At 47.1% G+C, this 22,355-nt stretch overlaps 1 protein-coding gene across 1 annotated transcript in view; it reads left to right on the top strand.

Annotated features, from left to right (window-relative positions):
• The window catches only part of LOC129833734 (trinucleotide repeat-containing gene 18 protein-like), a 299,469-nt gene that overhangs the window by 194,223 nt on the left and 82,891 nt on the right, over positions 1 to 22,355 (top strand). The window contains 7 exon segments of the mRNA XM_055898516.1: positions 230 to 262; positions 807 to 961; positions 7,601 to 7,946; positions 11,092 to 12,123; positions 14,173 to 14,321; positions 15,837 to 15,955; positions 17,746 to 17,862. Of these exon segments, the coding sequence (XP_055754491.1) occupies positions 230 to 262; positions 807 to 961; positions 7,601 to 7,946; positions 11,092 to 12,123; positions 14,173 to 14,321; positions 15,837 to 15,955; positions 17,746 to 17,862 (1,951 nt within the window).

Below are 22,355 nucleotides of genomic sequence, written 5' to 3'. Positions count from 1 at the left end.
GGAGATGTGTCGGATGGTGGTGGCGCCCCCCTGTGGCCAGGGGTGTACGGAACACTGCTTTGATCAGGCATAACCCTATATTGTGTCGTCCCCCCCCCCCGTAGGAGGAGATGTGTTGGATGGTGGTGGCGCCCCCCTGTGGCCAGGGGTATACGGAACACTGCTTTGATCAGGCATAACCCTATATTGTGTCCGTCCGTCCCCCCCCCCCGCCCCCCCCCCCCCGTAGGAGGAGATGTGATGGATGGAGGTGGCGCCCCCCCTGTGGCCAGGGGTGTACGGAACACTGCTTTGATCAGGCATAACCCTATATTGTGTCGTCCCCCCCCCCCCCCGTAGGAGGAGATGTGATGAATGGTGGTGGCGCCCCCCTGTGGCCAGGGGTGTACGGAACACTGCTTTGATCAGGCATAACCCTATATTGTCGTCCCCCCCCCCCCCCCCCGTAGGAGGAGATGTGTTGGATGGAGGTGGCGCCCCCCCTGTGGCCAGGGGGTGTACGGAACACTGCTTTGATCAGGCATAACCCTATATTGTGTCGTCCCCCCCCCCCGTAGGAGGAGATGTGTTGGATGGAGGTGGCGCCCCCTGTGGCCAGGGGTGTACGGAACACTGCTTTGATCAGGCATAACCCTATATTGTGTCGTCCCCCCCCCCCGTAGGAGGAGATGTGTTGGATGGAGGTGGCGCCCCCCCTGTGGCCAGGGGGTGTACGGAACACTGCTTTGACCAGGCATAACCCTATATTGTGTCGTCCCCCCCCCCCCGTAGGAGGAGATGTGATGGATGGAGGGTGGCGCCCCCCCTGTGGCCAGGGGCGTACGGAGCAGGGAGTTCTCTGCAACATGCAGCTCAGCTCCAGATGTTGTCACAGCAACAGTTGCTGAGGCAACATGAACTGGTGATGATTCAACAACATGCTGCTCAGGTCCTGGAGCTACAGAGGAACGCTCACCTGATGGTGAGGACACACCTGATACACACCTGATGCACACCTGATACACACCTAACTGGTGGTGAGGACACACCTGATACACACCTGATACACACCTCATGCACACCTAACTGGTGGTGAGGACACACCTGATGCACACCTGATACACACCTGATACACACCTGATACACACCTGATACACACCTAACTGATGGTGAGGACACACCTGATACACACCTGATGCACACCTGATACACACCTAACTGGTGGTGAGGACACACCTGATACACACCTGATACACACCTGATGCACACCTGATACACACCTGATACACACCTAACTGGTGGTGAGGACACACCTGATACACACCTGATGCACACCTGATACACACCTGACTGGTGGTGAGGACACACCTGATACACACCTGATGCACACCTGATGCACACCTGATACACACCTGATACACACCTAACTGGTGGTGAGGACACACCTGATACACACCTGATACACACCTGATACACACCTAACTGGTGGTGAGTACACACCTGATACACACCTGATACACACCTGATACACACCTGATACACACCTGATGCACACCTGATACACACCTGATACACACCTGATGCACACCTGATACACACCTGATACACACCTGATACACACCTGATACACACCTAACTGGTGGTGAGGACACACCTGATACACACCTGATACACACCTGATACACACCTGATACACACCTGATACACACCTGATGCACACCTGATGCACACCTGATACACACCTAACTGATGGTGAGGACACACCTGATGCACACCTGATACACACCTAACTGGTGGTGAGGACACACCTGATACACACCTGATACACACCTGATACACACCTGATACACACCTAACTGGTGGTGAGGACACACCTGATACACACCTGATACACACCTGATGCACACCTGATGCACACCTGATGCACACCTGATGCACACCTGATGCACACCTGATGCACACCTGATGCACACCTGATGCACACCTGATGCACACCTGATGCACACCTGATGCACACCTAACTGGTGGTGAGGACACACCTGATACACACCTAACTGATGGTGAGGACACACCTGATGCACACCTGATGCACACCTGATACACACCTGATACACACCTGATACACACCTGATACACACCTGATACACACCTGATACACACCTGATACACACCTGATACACACCTAACTGGTGGTGAGGACACACCTGATACACACCTGATACACACCTGATGCACACCTGATACACACCTGATACACACCTGATGCACACCTGATACACACCTGATACACACCTGATGCACACCTGATGCACACCTGATGCACACCTAACTGGTGGTGAGGACACACCTGATACACACCTAACTGATGGTGAGGACACACCTGATACACACCTGATACACACCTGATACACACCTGATACACACCTGATGCACACCTGATACACACCTGATACGCACCTGATGCACACCTGATACACACCTGATACACACCTGATGCACACCTGATACACACCTGATACACACCTGATGCACACCTGATGCACACCTGATGCACACCTAACTGGTGGTGAGGACACACCTGATACACACCTAACTGATGGTGAGGACAAACCTGATACACACATGATACACACCTGATACACACCTAACTGGTGGTGAGGACACACCTGATACACACCTGATACACACCTAACTGGTGGTGAGGACACACCTGATACACACCTAACTGGTGGTGAGGACACACCTGATACACACCTGATACACACCTAACTGGTGGTGAGGACACACCTGATACACACCTGATGCACACCTGATGCACACCTGATGCACACCTGATGCACACCTGATGCACACCTGATGCACACCTGATGCACACCTGATGCACACCTGATGCACACCTGATACACACCTAACTGGTGCTGAGGACACACCTGATGCACACCTGATGCACACCTGATGCACACCTGATGCACACCTGATACACACCTAACTGATGGTGAGGACACACCTGATACACACCTGATACACACCTGATACACACCTGATACACACCTGATGCGCACCTGATACACACCTAACTGATGGTGAGGACACATCTGATACACACCTGATACACACCTGATACACACCTAACTGGTGGTGAGGACACACCTGATACACACCTGATACACACCTGATACACACCTGATGCACACCTGATGCACACCTGATGCACACCTGATGCACACCTGATGCACACCTGATACACACCTGATACACACCTAACTGGTGGTGAGGACACACCTGATACACACCTGATGCACACCTGATACACACCTAACTGGTGGTGAGGACACACCTGATACACACCTGATACACACCTGATACACACCTAACTGATGGTGAGGACACACCTGATACACACCTAATACACACCTGATGCACACCTGATACACACCTAACTGATGGTGAGGACACACCTGATACACACCTGATACACACCTAACTGGTGGTGAGGACACACCTGATACACACCTGATACACACCTGATACACACCTAACTGGTGGTGAGGACACACCTGATACACACCTGATACACACCTGATACACACCTGATACACACCTAACTGATGGTGAGGACACACCTGATACACACCTGATACACACCTGATACACACCTGATACACACCTGATACACACCTAACTGGTGGTGAGGACACACCTGATACACACCTGATACACACCTAACTGGTGCTGAGGACACACCTGATACACACCTGATGCACACCTGATGCACACCTGATGCACACCTGATACACACCTAACTGATGGTGAGGACACACCTGATACACACCTGATACACACCTGATGCACACCTGATGCACACCTAACTGATGGTGAGGACACACCTGATACTCACCTGATACACACCTGATACACACCTAACTGGTGGTGAGGACACACCTGATACACACCTGATACACACCTGATACACACCTGATGCACACCTGATGCACACCTGATGCACACCTGATGCACACCTGATGCACACCTGATGCACACCTGATGCACACCTGATACACACCTGATACACACCTGATGCACACCTAACTGGTGGTGAGGACACACCTGATGCACACCTGATACACACCTGATACACACCTGATGCACACCTGATGCACACCTGATACACACCTAACTGATGGTGAGGACACACCTGATACACACCTGATACACACCTGATACACACCTAACTGATGGTGAGGACACACCTGATACACACCTGATGCACACCTGATGCACACCTGATACACACCTAACTGATGGTGAGGACACACCTGATACACACCTGATACACACCTGATACACACCTAACTGGTGGTGAGGACACACCTGATGCACACCTGATGCACACCTGATGCACACCTGATGCACACCTGATGCACACCTGATGCACACCTGATACACACCTAACTGATGGTGAGGACACACCTGATGCACACCTGATACACACCTGATACACACCTGATACACACCTGATGCACACCTAACTGGAGGTGAGGACACACCTGATACACACCTGATACACACCTGATACACACCTAACTGGAGGTGAGGACACACCTGATACACACCTGATGCACACCTGATGCACACCTGATGCACACCTGATGCACACCTGATGCACACCTAACTGATGGTGAGGACACACCTGATACACACCTGATACACACCTGATACACACCTGATACACACCTGATGCACACCTGATGCACACCTGATGCACACCTGATGCACACCTGATGCACACCTAACTGATGGTGAGGACACACCTGATGCACACCTGATACACACCTGATACACACCTGATGCACACCTAATTGGTGGTGAGGACACACCTGATGCACACCTGATACACACCTGATACACACCTGATGCACACCTGATGCACACCTGATACACACCTAACTGATGGTGAGGACACACCTGATACACACCTGATACACACCTGATGCACACCTGATACACACCTAACTGATGGTGAGGACACACCTGATACACACCTGATACACACCTGATACACACCTAACTGGTGGTGAGGACACATCTGATACACACCTGATACACACCTGATACACACCTAACTGGTGGTGAGGACACACCTGATGCACACCTGATGCACACCTGATGCACACCTGATGCACACCTGATGCACACCTGATGCACACCTGATGCACACCTGATGCACACCTGATACACACCTGATTCACACCTAACTGGTGGTGAGGACACACCTGATGCACACCTGATGCACACCTGATACACACCTGATACACACCTGATTCACACCTGATGCACACCTAACTGGTGGTGAGGACACACCTGATGCACACCTGATACACACCTGATACACACCTAACTGGTGGTGAGGACACACCTGATACACACCTGATGCACACCTGATGCACACCTGATGCACACCTGATGCACACCTGATGCACACCTAACTGATGGTGAGGACACACCTGATACACACCTGATACACACCTGATACACACCTAACTGGTGGTGAGGACACACCTGATACACACCTGATACACACCTAACTGATGGTGAGGACACATCTGATACACACCTGATACACACCTGATACACACCTAACTGGTGGTGAGGACACACCTGATGCACACCTGATGCACACCTGATGCACACCTGATGCACACCTGATGCACACCTGATGCACACCTGATGCACACCTGATACACACCTGATACACACCTAACTGATGGTGAGGACACACCTGATGCACACCTGATACACACCTGATACACACCTGATACACACCTAACTGATGGCGAGGACACACCTGATACACACCTGATGCACACCTGATGCACACCTGATGCACACCTGATACACACCTAACTGGTGGTGAGGACACACCTGATACACACCTGATGCACACCTGATGCACACCTGATGCACACCTGATACACACCTAACTGGTGGTGAGGACACACCTGATACACACCTGATACACACCTGATACACACCTGATGCACACCTGATGCACACCTGATGCACACCTGATACACACCTGATGCACACCTGATGCACACCTGATGCACACCTGATGCACACCTGATGCACACCTGATGCACACCTGATGCACACCTGATACACACCTGATACACACCTGATACACACCTAACTGGTGGTGAGGACACACCTGATACACACCTGATACACACCTGATACACACCTGATACACACCTGATGCACACCTGATGCACACCTGATGCACACCTGATACACACCTAACTGATGGTGAGGACACACCTGATGCACACCTGATGCACACCTGATGCACACCTGATGCACACCTGATGCACACCTGATGCACACCTGATGCACACCTGATACACACCTAACTGATGGTGAGGACACACCTGATACACACCTAACTGGTGGTGAGGACACACCTGATACACACCTGATACACACCTGATACACACCTGATACACACCTGATACACACCTAACTGGTGGTGAGGACACACCTGATACACACCTGATACACACCTGATACACACCTAACTGATGGCGAGGACACACCTGATACACACCTGATGCACACCTGATGCACACCTGATGCACACCTGATACACACCTAACTGGTGGTGAGGACACACCTGATACACACCTGATACACACCTGATACACACCTGATGCACACCTGATGCACACCTGATGCACACCTGATGCACACCTGATACACACCTAACTGGTGGTGAGGACACACCTGATACACACCTGATACACACCTGATACACACCTGATGCACACCTGATGCACACCTGATGCACACCTGATGCACACCTGATGCACACCTGATGCACACCTGATGCACACCTGATGCACACCTGATACACACCTGATACACACCTGATACACACCTAACTGGTGGTGAGGACACACCTGATACACACCTGATACACACCTGATACACACCTGATACACACCTGATGCACACCTGATGCACACCTGATGCACACCTGATACACACCTAACTGATGGTGAGGACACACCTGATGCACACCTGATGCACACCTGATGCACACCTGATGCACACCTGATGCACACCTAACTGATGGTGAGGACACACCTGATACACACCTAACTGGTGGTGAGGACACACCTGATACACACCTGATACACACCTGATACACACCTGATACACACCTAACTGGTGGTGAGGACACACCTGATACACACCTGATACACACCTAACTGATGGTGAGGACACACCTGATACACACCTGATACACACCTGATACACACCTAACTGATGGTGAGGACACACCTGATACACACCTAACTGGTGGTGAGGACACACCTGATACACACCTGATACACACCTGATACACACCTAACTGATGGTGAGGACACACCTGATACACACCTAACTGGTGGTGAGGACACACCTGATACACACCTGATACACACCTGATACACACCTAACTGATGGTGAGGACACACCTGATGCACACCTGATGCACACCTGATACACACCTAACTGGTGCTGAGGACACACCTAATGTCCCGCGCTCTCTCATCCTCACCCCACGCTCTCTCTGTTGTAGGAGCGTCTGAAGGCCAGTGAACAGAGGGCGGAGCTAGAAGAGAAGACCAATAAGAGGAGTTCCGAGCCCAAACGCCGCCCCTCGCCACGCCCCACTCCCTCCCCCTCCCTCCAATGCCATAAAACTCCCCTCCGTTCGCCTCCCCCTTCCACCTCCTCCCTCACCCCCCTGTCCTCCCCCAGGCCCACTCTCCAGAGAGAGAGGTCTCACCCTTCCTCTCCCCTCCCTCGCCCCCCCGCCCCACACTCTGCCTCCCCCCTGAGACCCAAGCAGGACGAGGGAGAGGAGGGGGGGAGAGAGAGGGGGGAGAAACAGACCACCGCTCCCTTTCACCGAATCTACACAGGTGAGCCTCCTGTTAAATACTATTTAGAACAGGAAAAATACATGTTTTGTCACACCTGTGTTATACTGTCTGATATACCACGGCTGTCAGCCAATCAGAATTCAGAGCTCGAACCACCCAGTTTATGATCTGTTCTGTCATATTCTATTCTATTCTGTCATTATATTCTATTCTGTCATTATATTCTATTCTGTCATATTCTATTCTATTCTGTCATATTCTATTCTATTCTGTCATATTCTATTCTATTCTGTCATATTCTATTCTATTCTGTCATTATATTCTATTCTGTCATATTCTATTCTGTCATATTCTATTCTATTCTGTCATTATATTCTATTCTGTCATATTCTAATCTGTCATATTCTATTCTGTCATATTCTATTCTATTCTGTCATTATATTCTATTCTGTCATATTCTAATCTGTCATATTCTATTCTGTCATATTCTATTCTATTCTGTCATTATATTCTATTCTGTCATTATATTCTATTCTGTCATATTCTAATCTGTCATATTCTAATCTGTCATAATATATTCTATTCTGTCATTATATTCTATTCTGTCATATTCTATTCTGTCATATTATATTCTATTCTGTCATATTATATTCTATTCTGTCATTATATTCTATTCTGTCATATTCTATTCTGTCATATTCTATTTTGTCCATGTTCTATTTTGTCATGTTCTATTTTGTCATATTCTATTTTGTCAGATTATATTCTATTTTGTCAGATTCTATTCTATTTTGTCAGATTCTATTCTATTTTGTCATGTTCTATTCTATTTTGTCCTATTCTATTCTGTCATATTCTATTCTGTCATATTCTATTCTATTTTGTCACATTCTGTCATATTCTATTCTGTCATATTCTATTCTATTTTGTCATTCTGTCATATTATATCATATTCTGTCATATATCATATTCTGTCATATTATATCATATTCTGTCATATTATATTCTATTCTGTCATATTCTGTTCTATTCTGTCATTCTATTCTATTTTGTCATATTCTGTCATAATATATTCTGTCATATTCTTTTCTATTTTGTCATTCTGTCATATTATATTCTATTCTGTCATATTATATGCTATTCTGTCATATTATATGCTATTCTGTCATATTATATTCTATTCTGTCATATTATATTCTATTCTGTCATATTCTGTTCTATTCTGTCATTCTATTCTATTTTGTCATATTCTGTCATAATATATTCTGTCATATTCTTTTCTATTTTGTCATTCTGTCATATTATATTCTATTCTGTCATATTATATTCTATTCTGTCATATTATATGCTATTCTGTCATATTATATTCTATTCTGTCATATTATATTCTATTCTGTCATATTCTATTCTGTCATATTCTATTCTATTTTGTCATATTCTGTCATATTATATTCTGTCATATTCTATTCTATTTTGTCATATTCTATTCTATTTTGTTATATTCTGTCATATTATATTCTATTCTGTCATATTATATTCTATTCTGTCATATTCTATTCTATTCTGTCATATTCTATTCTATTCTGTCATATTCTATTCTGTCATATTCTATTCTATTCTGTCATATTATATGCTATTCTGTCATATTATATTCTATTCTGTCATATTCTATTCTGTCATATTCTGTTCTATTCTGTCATTCTATTCTATTTTGTCATATTCTGTCATAATATATTCTGTCATATTCTTTTCTATTTTGTCATTCTGTCATATTATATTCTATTCTGTCATATTATGTTCTATTCTGTCATATTATATGCTATTCTGTCATATTATATTCTATTCTGTCATATTATATTCTATTCTGTCATATTCTATTATAGTCTGTCATATTCTATTCTATTCTGTCATATTATATTCTATTCTGTCATATTATATTCTATTCTGTCATATTATATGCTATTCTGTCATATTATATTCTATTCTGTCATATTATATTCTATTCTGTCATATTCTATTCTATTCTGTCATATTATATGCTATTCTGTCATATTATATTCTATTCTGTCATATTATATTCTATTCTGTCATTCTATTCTGTCATATTCTATTCTATTTTGTCATATTCTGTCATATTATATTCTGTCATATTCTATTCTATTTTGTCATATTCTATTCTATTTTGTTATATTCTGTCATATTATATTCTATTCTGTCATATTATATTCTATTCTGTCATATTATATTCTATTCTGTCATATTCTATTATATTCTGTCATATTCTATTCTATTCTGTCATATTCTATTCTGTCATATTCTATTCTATTCTGTCATATTATATGCTATTCTGTCATATTATATTCTATTCTGTCATATTATATTCTATTGTCATATTCTATTCTGTCATATTCTAATCTATTCTGTCATATTATATTCTATTTTGTCATATTCTGTCATATTATATTCTGTCATATTCTATTCTATTTTGTCATTCTATTCTATTTTGTTATATTCTGTCATATTATATTCTATTCTGTCATATTATATTCTATTCTGTCATATTCTATTCTATTCTGTCATATTATATTCTAGTCTGTCATATTCTATTATAGTCTGTCATATTCTATTATATTCTATTCTGTCATATTCTATTATATTCTATTCTGTCATATTCTATTATATTCTATTCTATTATATTCTGTCATATTCTATTGTTGTTCTGTTAAATTCTGTCTGTCGTCTGTCTAGAACCGGTCTGTCGTCTGTCTAGAACCGGTCTGTCGTCTGTATAGAACCAGTCTGTCTAGAACCGGTCTGTCGTCTAGTCTGTCTAGAACCGGTCTGTCGTCTAGTCTGTATAGAACCGGTCTGTCGTCTGTATAGAACCGGTCTGTCGTCTGTATAGAACCGGTCTGTCGTCTGTATAGAACCGGTCTGTCGTCTGTCTAGAACCGGTCTGTCGTCTGTCTAGAACCGGTCTGTCTAGAACCGGTCTGTCGTCTGTCTAGAACCGGTCTGTCGTCTGTCTAGAACCGGTCTGTCGTCTGTCTAGAACCGGTCTGTCTAGAACCGGTCTGTTTAGATGCACCACTGCTTGATGAGAGGGATCATGTGAATTATTTATCTGACCCTGTGTGTGTGTGTGTGTGTGTGTGTGTGTGTGTGTGTGTGTGTGTGTGGACAGATATCACCCCTGGTTACCGTTACCAGTCCATCACCGCTCCGTTCAGCGCCCCGTTCCCCCCCTGCCCCCATCCAGCAGGGGGTGACACACACCCCTCGGTCTCCTCTCTGCCGCCTCTGCCCCGGGCCACAGCTCCAGACGTGACGCCTCGGGGCCTGGAGCTCCGGCCAGACCAAGGGACCGCGCTGAAGCGTGACCCCGACCAGGAGGCACCCCAGCTGGGCATGAGTCCTGCTGCCCTGGGCCTGGAGCTCCGGACCTCCAGCCCTCCAACCCTCAGCCAAGTAGAGAGAGACGGAGAGTCAAGCCTCAAACGCACACATCTCACGCACGCACAATTACACACACATCCCAGCCTTACACACCCACATAAACACACCAGCCTCCCCTCAGCCCCCCAGCCCCGTCCTCCTCTGCCACACAAACACACCAGCCTCCCCTCAGCCCCCCAGCCCCGTCCTCCTCTGCCACACAAACACACCAGCCTCCCCTCAGCCCCCCAGCCCCGTCCTCCTCTACCCCCCACACAGCCACAAGAACAACAGACCGAGGAGGAGGAGGAGGAAGAGGAGACAGGAGAGGTCAAGATGGAGATGTTGACCTACGGCTGCCGAGGAGCCTGTCAGCTCCCTCCGTTCGTCCCGAAGGTGGAGACTAAACCAGAAGTCACAAAGAAGTCGAGCCCGGCCCATTACCCATCGTGCACCACGGCGAGCGCCGAGCGAGCGACCTTTAGACCCAGTCCCGACACTCACGCGTCCTCTCCTCCCCCTCTCTCTCCCTGCCCTCCCCCTCCCTCCCCTCTAAACATCGTCCCTGATCACCCCATGGCTGGTATGATGACACTGTTGGCTGCCAGTCAGATGCCCCAGGCTGCCCCTCCTGCCCTAACCACCCTGCTCCAGACAGAGGCCTCCTCGCTGGGGAGACACGTGGCCAGTCCTGGGTGTCTGGAGGTCTGGGCTCTGGAGGGGATGACTCTACTCAGCGACATGGCTTCACTAGAGATGGACAGAATACAGCTGGAGCAGGGTGAGGAGAGGGAGGGGAGGAGAGGTGGGAAGGAGGAGAGGGGGGAGAAGGAGAGGAGAGGGGGGGAAGGGAGGGAGAAGGAGGAGAGGAGATGGTAGAGGTGGGAAGGAGGATAGGGAGAGGAGAGGGAAGAGGAGAGGTGGGAAGGAGGAGAGGTGGGAAGGAGGAGAGGGGAGGAAGGGGGAGGAGAGAGGGGAGGAAGGGGGAGGAGAGAGGGGAGGAAGGGAGAAGGAGGAGAGGTGGGAGAAGGAGAGGGGAGGAGAGGGGGAGGAGAGGGGATGGGGAGGAGAGAGGGGAGGCTTCACTAGAGATGGACAGAATACAGCTGGAGCAGGGTGAGGGAAAGGGAGGAGAGGGGGGAGAAGGAGAGGAGAGGGGGGAGGAGGAGAGGGGGAAGGAGGAGAGGAGATGGTAGAGGTGGGAAGGAGGATAGGGGGAGGAGAGGAGATGGAAGAGGAGAGGGGAGGAGATGGGAGGAGAGGTGGGAAGGAGGGGCGAGGGGAGGAGGTGAGGTGGAATGGAGGGGGGAAAGGAGAGGAGAGGGGGAAAGGAGGGGCGAGAGGGGGAATGGAGAGGGGAGAGGAGAGGGGGAATGGAGGGGAGGAGGTGAGGTGGAATGGAGGGGCGAGAGGGGGGGAGAGGAGAGGGGGGGGGGGAGGAGAGGGGGAATGGAGGGGCGAGAGGGGGAATGGAGAGGGGAGGGGGAATGGAGGGGCGAGAGGAGAGGGGGAATGGAGAGGGCGAGAGGGGGGGGGAGAGGAGAGGGGGAATGGAGGGGCGAGAGGGGGGGGAGAAGGAGAGGAAAAGATAACGGTTTGAATGTGACTTCTTCATAAAGGTCCTGAATCTAATGCTGGGTCTGTTTCTCTTTCTCTGTGTGTCTGTTTCTCTCTCTGTGTGTCTGTTTCTATGTGTCTGTTTTTCTCTCTCTCTGTGTCTGTTTCTCTCTCTGTGTGTCTGTTTCCCTCTCTCTGTGTGTCTGTTTCCCTCTCTCTCTGTGTGTCTGTTTCCCTCTCTCTCTGTGTGTCTGTTTCTATGTGTCTGTTTCTCTCTCTCTCTCTGTGTCTGTTTCTCTCTCTCTCTGTGTGTGTCTGTTTCTCTCTGTGTGTCTGTTTCTATGTGTCTGTTTCTCTCTCTCTCTCTGTGTGTCTGTTTCTCTCTCTCTCTGTGTGTGTCTGTTTCTCTCTGTGTGTCTGTTTCTATGTGTCTGTTTCTCTCTCTCTCTCTGTGTGTCTGTTTCTCTCTCTCTCTGTGTGTGTCTGTTTCTCTCTGTGTGTCTGTTTCTATGTGTCTGTTTCTCTCTCTCTCTCTGTGTCTGTTTCTCTCTATGTGTGTGTCTGTTTCTCTCTCTGTGTGTCTGTTTCTCTCTCTCTATGTGTGTGTCTGTTTCTCTCTGTGTGTCTGTTTCTCTCTGTGTGTCTGTTTCTATGTGTCTGTTTCCCTCTCTGTGTGTCTGTTTCCCTCTCTCTCTGTGTGTCTGTTTCCCTCTCTCTCTGTGTGTCTGTTTCTATGTGTCTGTTTCTCTCTCTCTCTGTGTGTCTGTTTCTCTCTATGTGTGTGTCTGTCTCTCTCTCTGTGTGTCTGTTTCTCTCTCTCTATGTGTGTGTCTGTTTCTCTCTGTGTGTCTGTTTCTCTGTGTCTGTTTCTCTCTCTCTCTCTGTGTCTGTTTCTCTCTCTGTGTGGGTCTGTTTCTCGGTGTGGGTCTGTTTCTCTCTGTGTGTCTGTTTCTCTGTGTCTGTTTCTCTCTCTCTCTCTGTGTCTGTTTCTCTCTCTGTGTGGGTCTGTTTCTCGGTGTGGGTCTGTTTCTCTCTGTGTGTCTGTTTCTCTCTCTCTGTGTGTCTGTTTCTCTGTGTCTGTTTCTCTCTCTGTGTCTGTTTCTCTGTGTGTGTGTGTGTGTGTGTGTTTCTCTCTCTGTGTGTCTGTTTCTCTCTCTGTGTGTCTGTTTCTCTCTCTGTGTGTGTTTCTCTCTCTGTGTGTGTTTCTCTCTCTGTGTGTGTTTCTCTCTGTGTGTGTTTCTCTCTGTGTGTTTCTCTCTGTGTGTGTGTGTAGGTCAGGTGTTGAGTGGTCTTGACAGCCTGTTGGAGGCAGGTAGAAAGGTGTTGCTGGAGGCCATTGAGAGCCAGTCTCACATCGACCTCCCCAGACAACTACACCCCAGCAAGATCTACAGCTGGAGGATGAGGACAGACCCACAGGAGGTAACATACTGTAGACCTGGAGGATGAGGACAGACCCACAGGAGGTAACACACTGTAGACCTATAGGATGAGGACAGACCCACAGGAGGTAACATACTGTAGACCTATAGGATGAGGACAGACCCACAGGAGGTAACACACTGTAGACCTATAGGATGAGGACAGACCCACAGGAGGTAACACACTGTAGACCTATAGGATGAGGACAGACCCACAGGAGGTAACATACTGTAGACCTATAGGATGAGGACAGACCCACAGGAGGTAACACACTGTAGACCTATAGGATGAGGACAGACCCACAGGAGGTAACACACTGTAGACCTGGAGGATGAGGACAGACCCACAGGAGGTAACACACTGTAGACCTATAGGATGAGGACAGACCCACAGGAGGTAACACACTGTAGACCTATAGGATGAGGACAGACCCACAGGAGGTAACACACTGTAGACCTATAGGATGAGGACAGACCCACAGGAGGTAACATACTGTAGACCTATAGGATGAGGACAGACCCACAGGAGGTAACACACTGTAGACCTATAGGATGAGGACAGACCCACAGGAGGTAACATACTGTAGACCTGGAGGATGAGGACAGACCCACAGGAGGTAACATACTGTAGACCTATAGGATGAGGACAGACCCACAGGAGGTAACATACTGTAGACCTATAGGATGAGGACAGACCCACAGGAGGTAACACACTGTAGACCTATAGGATGAGGACAGACCCACAGGAGGTAACATACTGTAGACCTGGAGGATGAGGACAGACCCACAGGAGGTAACACACTGTAGACCTATAGGATGAGGACAGACCCACAGGAGGTAACATACTGTAGACCTGGAGGATGAGGACAGACCCACAGGAGGTAACATACTGTAGACCTGGAGGATGAGGACAGACCCACAGTCAGTCAATGTGGAGGCTATATATAGGATGTACCGGTACGTGTGGAGGCTATATACAGGTCTTATCGGTACGTGTGGAGGCTATATACAGGTCTTACCGGTACGTGTGGAGGCTATATACAGGTGGTACTGGTACCGGTCAGTATGGAGACTATATATAGGTGGTACCGGTCAGTGTGCGGTGGTTCAGGCTAGTTGAAGTAATGTGTACATGTAGAGTTATTACAGTGACTATACATAGATAATAAACAGAGAGAAGCAGCAGTGTAGAAACAAAATGGAGGACGGGGGGGGGGGGTCAATGTAAATAGTCCGGGTGGCCATTTGATTCATTGTTCAGCAGTTTTATGGCTTGGAGGTTAGAAGCTGTTCAGGTGTGTGTGGAGTATCACTAACCCTGTGTGTGTGTGTGTGTGTGTGTGTGTGTGTGTGTGTGTGTGTGTGTGTGTGTGTGTGTGTGTGTGTGTGTCCAGCAGCTCTTCAGTAAGGTGTGTGTGGAGTATCACTAACCCTGTGTGTGTGTGTGTGTGTGTGTGTGTGTGTGTGTGTGTGTGTGTGTGTGTGTGTGTGTGTGTGTGTGTGTGTGTGTGTCCAGCAGCTCTTCAGTAAGGTGTGTGATCGAGGGGAGATGCAACATCGGATGAGGTTAGCGGAGCTACAGAGGCAATACAAGGAGAAACAGAGACAACTAGACAAGCTGACCTCTGACCCCCAGTGAGTAACACACAGACAGACAGACAGACAGACAGACAGACAGACAGACAGACAGACAGACAGACAGACAGACAGACAGACAGACAGACAGACAGACAGACAGACACTACACAACTAGACAAGCTGCAGAGACTCTCTGACCCCCAGTGAGTAACACACAGACAGACAGACAGACAGACACTACACAACTAGACAAGCTGCAGAGACTCTCTGACCCCCAGTGAGTAACAGACAGACAGACAGACAGACACACAGACACACAGACAGACAGACAGACAGACAGACACTACACAACTAGACAAGCTGCAGAGACTCTCTGACCCCCAGTGAGTAACACACAGACAGACAGACAGACACTACACAACTAGACAAGCTGCAGAGACTCTCTGACCCCCAGTGAGTAACACACAGACAGACAGACACACAGACACACAGACAGACAGACAGACAGACAGACACTACACAACTAGACAAGCTGCAGAGACTCTCTGACCCCCAGTGAGTAACACAGACAGACAGACAGACAGACAGACACTACACAACTAGACAAGCTGCAGAGACTCTCTGACCCCCAGTGAGTAACACACAGACAGACAGACAGACAGACAGACACTACACAACTAGACAAGCTGTAGAGACTCTCTGACCCCCAGTGAGTAACACACAGACAGACAGACACTACACAACTAGACAAGCTGTAGAGACTCTCTGACCCCCAGTGAGTAACAGACAGACAGACAGACAGACACTACACAACTAGACAAGCTGTAGAGACTCTCTGACCCCCAGTGAGTAACACACAGACAGACAGACAGACACTACACAACTAGACAAGCTGCAGAGACTCTCTGACCCCCAGTGAGTAACACACAGACAGACAGACAGACAGACAGACAGACAGACAGACAGACAGACAGACAGACAGACAGACAGACACTACACAACTAGACAAGCTGCAGAGACTCTCTGACCCCCAGTGAGTAACACACAGACAGACAGACAGACAGACACTACACAACTAGACAAGCTGCAGAGACTCTCTGACCCCCAGTGAGTAACACACAGACAGACAGACAGACACTACACAACTAGACAAGCTGCAGAGACTCTCTGACCCCCAGTGAGTAACACACAGACAGACAGACAGACAGACACTACACAACTAGACAAGCTGACCTCTGACCCCCAGTGAGTAACACACAGACAGACAGACAGACAGACAGACAGACAGACAGACACTACACAACTAGACAAGCTGCAGAGACTCTCTGACCCCCAGTGAGTAACACACAGACAGACAGACAGACACTACACAACTAGACAAGCTGTAGAGACTCTCTGACCCCCAGTGAGTAACACACAGACAGACAGACAGACAGACAGACACTACACAACTAGACAAGCTGCAGAGACTCTCTGACCCCCAGTGAGTAACACACAGACAGACAGACAGACAGACAGACACTACACAACTAGACAAGCTGCAGAGACTCTCTGACCCCCAGTGAGTAACACACAGACACAGACACAGACACTACACAACTAGACAAGCTGCAGAGACTCTCTGACCCCCAGTGAGTAACACACAGACAGACAGACAGACAGACAGACACTACACAACTAGACAAGCTGCAGAGACTCTCTGACCCCCAGTGAGTAACAGACAGACAGACAGACAGACACTACACAACTAGACAAGCTGCAGAGACTCTCTGACCCCCAGTGAGTAACACACAGACAGACAGACAGACACGTCCGTCCTCTCCAATCACTGTTCTCTTTCTGTTCAGAGAGGTTCAGCAGCAGGTGGAGGAGAGGCGGAGTCTAACCAGACGTGGGCGGGGCCGACCCAGGAAGAGGAAACGTTTAACGACGCCCCCTGGCAAACTGGAGTCCCGGACAGGAGAGTAAGTGGAAACGACTGTTGTTTTGTATCTACCCTGTAACAACCTTAACATCTATTATATAAAAATATAATATACACTGCTCAAAAAAATAAAGGGAACACTTAAACAACACAATGTAACTCCAAGTCAATCACACTTCTGTGAAATCAAACTGTCCACTTAGGAAGCAACACTGATTGACAATAAATTTCACATGCTGTTGTTCAAATGGAATAGACAAAAGGTGGAAATTATAGGCAATTAGCAAGACACCCCCAATAAAGGAATGGTTCTGCAGGTGGTGACCACAGACCACTTCTCAGTTCCTATGCTTCCTGGCTGATGTTTTGGTCACTTTTTTTCATCCCAAAGGTGTTCGATGGGGTTGAGGTCAGGGCTCTGTGCAGGCCAGTCAAGTTCTTCCACGCCAATTAACAAAATATTTCTGTATGGACCTCACTTTGTGCACGGGGGGCATGGTCATGCTGAAACAGGAAATGGCCTTCCCCAAACTGTTGCCACAACAGCATGTGAAATTTATTGTCAATCAGTGTTGCTTCCTAAGTGGACAGTTTGATTTCACAGAAGTGTGATTGACTTGGAGTTACATTGTGTTGTTTAAGTGTTCCCTTTATTTTTTTGAGCAGTGTATATATATAAATATATAATATAAAATTATAAAACGTATTAAAGTTTAAATGTTGTATCACTGGTCTACACACAATACCCCCTGTATTTATAGCTGTCATTGATACTGAATGAGGACGGGCTGCTACTGTATTTATAGCTGTCATTGAGGACGGGGCTGCTACTGTATTTATAGCTGTCATTGATACTGAATGAGGACGGGCTGCTACTGTATTTATAGCTGTCATTGATACTGAATGAGGACGGGCTGCTACTGTATTTATAGCTGTCATTGATACTGAATGAGGACGGGCTGCTACTGTATTTATAGCTGTCATTGAGACTGAATGAGGACGGGGCTGCTACTGTATTTATAGCTGTCATTGATACTGAATGAGGACGGGCTGCTACTGTATTTATAGCTGTCATTGATACTGAATGAGGACGGGCTGCTACTGTATTTATAGCTGTCATTGAGACTGAATGAGGACAGGCTGCTACTGTATTTATAGCTGTCATTGAGACTGAATGAGGACGGGCTGCTACTGTATTTATAGCTGTCATTGAGACTGAATGAGGACGGGGCTGCTACTGTATTTATAGCTGTCATTGAGACTGAATGAGGACAGGCTGCTACTGTATTTATAGCTGTCATTGAGACTGAATGAGGACGGGCTGCTACTGTATTTATAGCTGTCATTGAGACTGAATGAGGACAGGCTGCTACTGTATTTATAGCTGTCATTGAGACTGAATGAGGACAGGCTGCTACTGTATTTATAGCTGTCATTGAGACTGAATGAGGACAGGCTGCTACTGTATTTATAGCTGTCATTGAGACTGAATGAGGACGGGGCTGCTACTGTATTTATAGCTGTCATTGAGACTGAATGAGGACAGGCTGCTACTGTATTTATAGCTGTCATTGAGACTGAATGAGGACGGGGCTGCTACTGTATTTATAGCTGTCATTGAGACTGAATGAGGACAGGCTGCTACTGTATTTATAGCTGTCATTGATACTGAATGAGGACAGGCTGCTACTGTATTTATAGCTGTCATTGAGACTGAATGAGGACAGGCTGCTACTGTATTTATAGCTGTCATTGAGACTGAATGAGGACAGGCTGCTACTGTATTTATAGCTATCATTGAGACTGAATGAGGACAGGCTGCTACTGTATTTATAGCTGTCATTGAGACTGAATGAGGACAGGCTGCTACTGTATTTATAGCTGTCATTGAGACTGAATGAGGACGGGGCTGCTACTGTATTTATAGCTGTCATTGAGACTGAATGAGGACAGGCTGCTACTGTATTTATAGCTGTCATTGAGACTGAATGAGGACAGGCTGCTACTGTATTTATAGCTGTCATTGAGACTGAATGAGGACGGGGCTGCTACTGTATTTATAGCTGTCATTGAGACTGAATGAGGACGGGGCTGCTACTGTATTTATAGCTGTCATTGAGACTGAATGAGGACAGGCTGCTACTGTATTTATAGCTGTCATTGAGGACGGGGCTGCTACTGTATTTATAGCTGTCATTGAGGACGGGGCTGCTACTGTATTTATAGCTGTCATTGAGGACGGGGCTGCTACTGTATTTATAGCTGTCATTGAGACTGAATGAGGACGGGGCTGCTACTGTATTTATAGCTGTCATTGAGGATGGGGCTGCTACTGTATTTATAGCTGTCATTGAGACTGAATGAGGACGGGGCTGCTACTGTATTTATAGCTGTCATTGAGGACAGGATGCTACTGTATTTATAGCTGTCATTGAGACTGAATGAGGACGGGGCTGCTACTGTATTTATAGCTGTCATTGAGACTGAATGAGGACAGGCTGCTCTGTATTTATAGCTGTCATTGAGACTGAATGAGGACAGGCTGCTACTGTATTTATAGCTGTCATTGAGGACAGGCTGCTACTGTATTTATAGCTGTCATTGAGGACAGGCTGCTACTGTATTTATAGCTGTCATTGAGACTGAATGAGGACAGGCTGCTACTGTATTTATAGCTGTCATTGAGACTGAATGAGGACGGGGCTGCTACTGTATTTATAGCTGTCATTGAGACTGAATGAGGACAGGCTGCTACTGTATTTATAGCTGTCATTGAGACTGAATGAGGACGGGGCTGCTACTGTATTTATAGCTGTCATTGAGACTGAATGAGGACAGGCTGCTACTGTATTTATAGCTGTCATTGAGGACAGGCTGCTACTGTATTTATAGCTGTCATTGAGACTGAATGAGGACAGGCTGCTACTGTATTTATAGCTGTCATTGAGACTGAATGAGGACAGGCTGCTACTGTATTTATAGCTGTCATTGAGGACAGGCTGCTACTGTATTTATAGCTGTCATTGAGGACAGGCTGCTACTGTATTTATAGCTGTCATTGAGACTGAATGAGGACAGGCTGCTACTGTATTTATAGCTGTCATTGATACTGAATGAGGACGGGGCTGCTACTGTATTTATAGCTGTCATTGAGACTGAATGAGGACAGGCTGCTACTGTATTTATAGCTGTCATTGAGACTGAATGAGGACAGGCTGCTCTGTATTTATAGCTGTCATTGAGACTGAATGAGGACAGGATGCTACTGTATTTATAGCTGTCATTGAGACTGAATGAGGACGGGGCTGCTACTGTATTTATAGCTGTCATTGAGACTGAATGAGGACGGGGCTGCTACTGTATTTATAGCTGTCATTGAGGACAGGATGCTACTGTATTTATAGCTGTCATTGAGACTGAATGAGGACGGGGCTGCTACTGTATTTATAGCTGTCATTGAGACTGAATGAGGACGGGGCTGCTACTGTATTTATAGCTGTCATTGAGACTGAATGAGGACAGGCTGCTACTGTATTTATAGCTGTCATTGAGACTGAATGAGGACAGGCTGCTACTGTATTTATAGCTGTCATTGAGACTGAATGAGGACGGGCTGCTACTGTATTTATAGCTGTCATTGAGGACGGGCTGCTACTGTATTTATAGCTGTCATTGAGACTGAATGAGGACGGGGCTGCTACTGTATTTATAGCTGTCATTGAGACTGAATGAGGACAGGCTGCTACTGTATTTATAGCTGTCATTGAGACTGAATGAGGACGGGCTGCTACTGTATTTATAGCTGTCATTGAGACTGAATGAGGACGGGGCTGCTACTGTATTTATAGCTGTCATTGAGACTGAATGAGGACGGGGCTGCTACTGTATTTATAGCTGTCATTGAGACTGAATGAGGACAGGCTGTTACTGTATTTATAGCTGTCATTGAGACTGAATGAGGACGGGGCTGCTACTGTATTTATAGCTGTCATTGAGACTGAATGAGGACAGGATGCTACTGTATTTATAGCTGTCATTGAGGACGGGCTGCTACTGTATTTATAGCTGTCATTGAGGACAGGATGCTACTGTATTTATAGCTGTCATTGAGACTGAATGAGGACGGGGCTGCTACTGTATTTATAGCTGTCATTGAGACTGAATGAGGACGGGGCTGCTACTGTATTTATAGCTGTCATTGAGACTGAATGAGGACGGGCTGCTACTGTATTTATAGCTGTCATTGAGACTGAATGAGGACAGGCTGCTACTGTATTTATAGCTGTCATTGAGACTGAATGAGGACAGGCTGCTACTGTATTTATAGCTGTCATTGAGGACAGGCTGCTACTGTATTTATAGCTGTCATTGAGACTGAATGAGGACGGGGATGCTACTGTATTTATAGCTGTCATTGAGACTGAATGAGGACGGGGCTGCTACTGTATTTATAGCTGTCATTGAGACTGAATGAGGACGGGGCTGCTACTGTATTTATAGCTGTCATTGAGACTGAATGAGGACGGGGCTGCT

This window comes from Salvelinus fontinalis, chromosome 34, assembly GCF_029448725.1.
Source record: "Salvelinus fontinalis isolate EN_2023a chromosome 34, ASM2944872v1, whole genome shotgun sequence".
Classification (NCBI taxonomy): domain Eukaryota; kingdom Metazoa; phylum Chordata; class Actinopteri; order Salmoniformes; family Salmonidae; genus Salvelinus; species Salvelinus fontinalis.
This window is presented reverse-complemented; position numbering and strand designations above follow the sequence as displayed.